This window comes from Notothenia coriiceps, unplaced genomic scaffold (assembly GCF_000735185.1).
Source record: "Notothenia coriiceps isolate Sejong01 unplaced genomic scaffold, NC01 NC01_scaffold00004486, whole genome shotgun sequence".
NCBI classification, from domain to species: Eukaryota; Metazoa; Chordata; class Actinopteri; order Perciformes; family Nototheniidae; genus Notothenia; species Notothenia coriiceps.
In genome coordinates this window covers 275,980-281,074 of record NW_011337187.1, presented here as the reverse complement: position 1 = coordinate 281,074, position 5,095 = coordinate 275,980, and the positions used below count along the sequence as shown (strand labels likewise).

At 37.0% G+C, this 5,095-nt stretch overlaps 1 protein-coding gene across 1 annotated transcript in view; it reads right to left on the bottom strand.

Annotated features, from left to right (window-relative positions):
• Positions 1-702, bottom strand: part of myo3a (myosin IIIA) — a 64,264-nt gene extending 63,562 nt beyond the window's left edge. The window contains exon 1 of the mRNA XM_010767617.1: positions 535-702. Coding sequence (XP_010765919.1) covers positions 535-702 — 168 coding nt within the window. The remainder of the gene's footprint in view (positions 1-534) is intronic.
• Positions 703-5,095: the final 4,393 nt, after the last annotated feature.

The following is a 5,095-nucleotide window of genomic DNA, read 5'->3' as shown; positions in this document are numbered from 1 at the left end:
GGCAGGGGCTCCAACAAGCCGTTATCAGAGCACAGTGGGCTCACAGGGAGTGGGGGGGGGGGGCAGGAGCTCCAACAAGCCGCTTAGGACAGAGAATACACATACTATACAGAGATGCTGTATGAGAAACCAATGTGAGTTTGGAAAATGTAACAATATAAATCTATTCTAGCAGACCTCAACAATGGAATTATGATCAGTAGAAATGGCCAAAACATGGACCTTTAATAAACCAAATATGAACAATTGAGGAAAATGATTGAACTGATGATTCAAATGTTGTAGTACAAGTAGTAATGTAGTTTGTGCATAAATTACTATTGCAACAAATGTGTTAATTTTCTTCATTATTAGTCGATTCTTTTGGACGAATGCTCTTTGGCCAGTGGTGACAATGGTGGGACCCGTGACAATAAAATGTCTACCCCTGCATATAATGTTTTGCATAAGGAGTGTTAACACTAATAGAAGAAGTATAACATATGCCGTTTAAATTGAAATACACTCCTGTACCAGATAACAAAGTCAACTTACATGGATGGGATCCAGTATCTTTACAGCCGCTTTACTTCCATCAAGTTTATTGAGCACCTTGTAGACTTTTCCATAAGTCCCTTTCCCGATTGTCTCGATGATGTCCCAGGCGTCAGTAGGATCTGGAAAGTTGTCGAACACAATCGATTTCCCTGATTGTGGAAACATCTTCTGGAGATTTCTCCTATGAAAGAAAAACACACAACTTGTATAAAACCTGCAGATGTGCTTTGTTCTTTATAAGAGTTCCACTGAAGGAGATTTAAAGGCCTTTATGCATATAGTCAGTACATAGAGTAACACAGACATTTTGAACAACACACATTGGTGCCTTGTTGTGTTATAATCATTGGGTTATCACACATGAAACGGTTATTTGTCTGAGGAGTGTTTCTTAAAAACAGACATATTACCTTTTTTAAGATTAAATACAATACTCAATGCATTTTTTGTGTGAAATGATTTTGTACAAAAGCGTTATCAGATAAGTTTCTTGTTTACTTGTGTCTTGTTGACTGTTGAAAGTGATGTCATGCTGGTTTGTTTGGGAATTGAACTGGAGGACCTTTTCACTACACGATAATCCAGTGGCAGATTGAGGGTTAATTCTTGGAGGTTTCCATTTAGCTGCATGATGCAACAAGGTTAAATCAAACTCTGGACATATCTGGGCATTAGTTTAATAAACATGTATTCAACTTCATTTTACTCCTTGTGACCTTGTGGCTTAGTATTATGTCAACTTTAAAGATTTGTAAGTGACCTCAGTTTTTATGATAGCCACTGATATCACTCTATCATTGCTACAGTATTTCATAGTTAGAAAAGTGTCATTTAAACTATAATAACATATATCCAACTAGGATAAAAACACACACACACATTATCAAGGTTATTAAATGCAGTGAGAGAAAAAAAAACAAGAATGTAGATTGCATGAAGATGTCCAAAGGAAAGTTAGTCAGAGCCAAAAAACTCATAAAGCAACACTAAATCCTCCACAAACACACTGCTTAACAATCCTTCAAGAGAAGGGTGCCTCTTGCTTCCCTCACAATTGTGCATTAAACATTGAATCTACTAAACTACTACTACTAAAAAACATACTGACAGCAGAGTAAATCCAAACAAACTTACATTGTTTTCTTAATAAGACTTGAAACATTTCTGAATAAACAGTTAATCCATTTCTGTGCAAAAGGTTAGCTTGGAGCGGTGGTGGCGCCTGGCCTGGCGGTGAGTGTAAACCACAGAGGAGGAGCTAACGTGAGCTAACGCCAGCTAATCTCACCAGCAATTCCCCCGCTCCAGGGCTGCCATTGGAAACCATCTCTAAGTGGTATGAGATACGGCAGGATTAGCAGGAATTAGCCACTGTAGCAGCGTGAGCCTTTCCCCATATAGACGCCCATTCATACACAAAGCTGGTTAGAAGACCTAAGCACAAACAGTGCTGCAGTGGGCAACTATTCCTATTATTATTATCAGTGGTCACTTTATTTGTGTTAAGGGAAATTGCCTCTTAACTCACCTCTCAACAGTAATTTGATCTAATCTAATATTATAATTATTATGAATAAATGAGTAAATGATCATAAATCACTCCAGGGAAACGTAAAACTGGCACATAGTCATGATTTTGCAGTGATATTATCAGTCATCACCTATGCACAGCAATTAGACTCCTGTACATGTGAATGCATGTTTAGGTAATTGCACTCCTGTGCAAACCTGCAGATAACTTCAATAAAACATAAGTGCTTCTATAAACACAACGTGCTTTGACACATGAGAAAGGAGGGTGAAACTCTAGGACTCACACTGGACACCTCCAACAGGAGCTGCAGGGAAATGAGCCCTTACAGGAGACTGTGTGTGTGTCTGTGGGGTTATCCAACCTTGTTCGCCCTGAAACACTGGCTGCTTGTCACTTTTAGTTAGATGTTTACTGGCATTAACCAGAGTCTTTGAAGTGCACAAATCATGGACTGCACAGGTTTAACTGAGCATTACTGTGTTTTTATAGAAAGAAAGAAGGGTATAACATTTGAAAGAAATCTAATTGAAAACCAAATTACATCTTAAAAGTCTTAAGTGGAAATGTACTCTCTGATCTGAGTGATGTGTAAGTGGACTTTTGGTCACTTGAAGCTCCTAAAAGAAACTGAAGATGCATTTGGTACCGGCGTGGACTAATCCGCAACGCTGATGAGTGGGTTAAAGTTTTGGCTTAACCTTGGCACAACAATACTGCCAGTGAACAAGTCAAAGATAATGTAGCTGGTTGGAGACACTAGTATTTATAGAAGTGCAAGTGATTAAAGAAGTATTCAGATTCTTATTTTAAAAAATATACTGATACCACAATGTAAAAATACTTCACAATTACTTAGTGAAAGGAAAACAGTTTTATAAAAAAGAATTACTTAAAGTTCTCAAAAGTAATATATTGTGCAGTAAAAATGTTCCAGTGTTTTATAATCATGGGTGTTGATTATTATTACTGCTGCAATAATATGTGGTTTAAGGTTGTGCTTACAGTATATGAACTAATACTGTTGGTTAGAATAACATAAAATGCATCATAATGTACAAGACCATTATAAACGTGGCATTGCTGTTCAGGGAGAACCATGTTTCCCTAAAAACTGACAATGCATTGTATATTTGGCTTAAGGCTTAAGGGGTAACATTTCTGAAAGGTATAATATTGTTCAGTTTATAACAAATATATCACCAAATCTGGAGATATTGGTTTACAGTGGACAGAGAGGCATGCAAAAATCTTATCTGTAAAGTAACCAAAGCTTTCAGACAAATAGGAGTAAAAATTACAATATTTCCATCTGAGATGTAGTGGTGTAGAAGTATGAAGCAGCATGAAATGGAAAGTAAAATGTACTTGTATTTGTACTTAAGCAATTGAGTAAACATAAGATATGCTGCTAAGATTCAAGTATGGGGTTTCGGATCACAATGCTACATAAAGCAGAAAAAATGATGTCTATGGTTTGGTTCTTGAATTTTGCTAACTTAATAAAAGTAAATAAAATAATTATACAACATTCACAATAAGAGAACAATATTTTGAGGACTACAGTCTGTAATAAACACTGTTTAACCTGAATAGGAGTCTCATAACTACTCAGTAAAAAATAGTAACATAGCTTAAAATAAAAATAAGCAACACCGCTGTCTACCAAATGAAAAAGAAATATTTCAATATTCGTATAAACTTACATTTGATGGATGATGGTGAGAAAGTGAGAATAGAACCCATGCAGGGTAGGGGTAAAGCATAGATTTAGACACATAAACATGCAAACAAGCACACACACACTGCATGCCAAGTAAACATGTGCTGAGCCACTCCCAACATTTGCAAATAAGGAATCCAAATGAAGGAGCCATGCTTGGGTCTAAAGATCTAGTAACACATGCAAACACTCTCATGCTAGCCAAAAAGTCATCATACTTACTGTGAGCTCATTTATATGCTTGAGTATAAATTGAGGATGAAGCATTAGCAAGCAGCAGCAGGTGTTCCTGTGTGCCCCAACCTCTTCTGCTGTATTATACATCAACAATAAAGGAACACAATATTACAAAGTAATATAGGCTCAATACGTAATTAGTTTAAGTAATTAGTTTTAGCATGAGGGCGTGCAGTAGCAGCCGATAAGTCTGATAGTGTCATAAATTAGCCTGTGGAAGACAAGCTAACAACAGGCAAGTGTACCGTGTGCAGCGAGGAGCGAGTCAGGTGCAACAGGCCATGACTGCACTGGAGTGCCCTCAGCATCGTTAGCAGTGTCCCGTTACAGGCTCTGCTGCTGGGGAAAGAGTTGCTGTGGGGCTGAGCCAGAGCTGGACTGAGAGTTCAGTTCAGGGTCTGATGCTATCTGAAGCTTGGCTCGAATACATTCTGTTTGTGAGCATCATAAATTATTTGTGAAGAAACAGCTAAGGTGACCAGATTTTCAAGATTAAAACCTTAAAACCGGGGACATTTTGAGTTTTGCGGTCAATATATCATTAACATATCCAATTTTCGTCACTGTTAAAGACAAATTGGGGACAATTCTGGTTCAATGTAATTCGAACATTTTAACTGTTGGATACAAACAGAAGGACGATAGCCCATATATGAGATTTCGAAAGTATTTTATTTTGAAACTCTACATCAGAATGTCCTGATTTTCTCTGATTGACTAGATGGGGTGTCCTGCTATCACCCTGAAGTGAAATAAGTATTTGATTGACTTAGAATGACTCTTTGATTATGGACAGTTTCCAATAAATAATAGTCAAAATATAGATGGACAATAGATCTAATTTGAGATTTTAAACAGCATACATTTTAAATGCTGCTTCAGAAAGTAATGTTATTTTAGGAGTGTTGTGAGATGGTGTCAACATCAATTGAAATTAGTCACCCAGTGGAAATGTCAGATATGTCTTCATAACTGTATACTTACATTTTACATTCACTCAGTTATAATGTGGTAGTTATACGTAGTTTGGTGTGTTTTGTAGGTATATTGTTATTGACCGAGTAAAC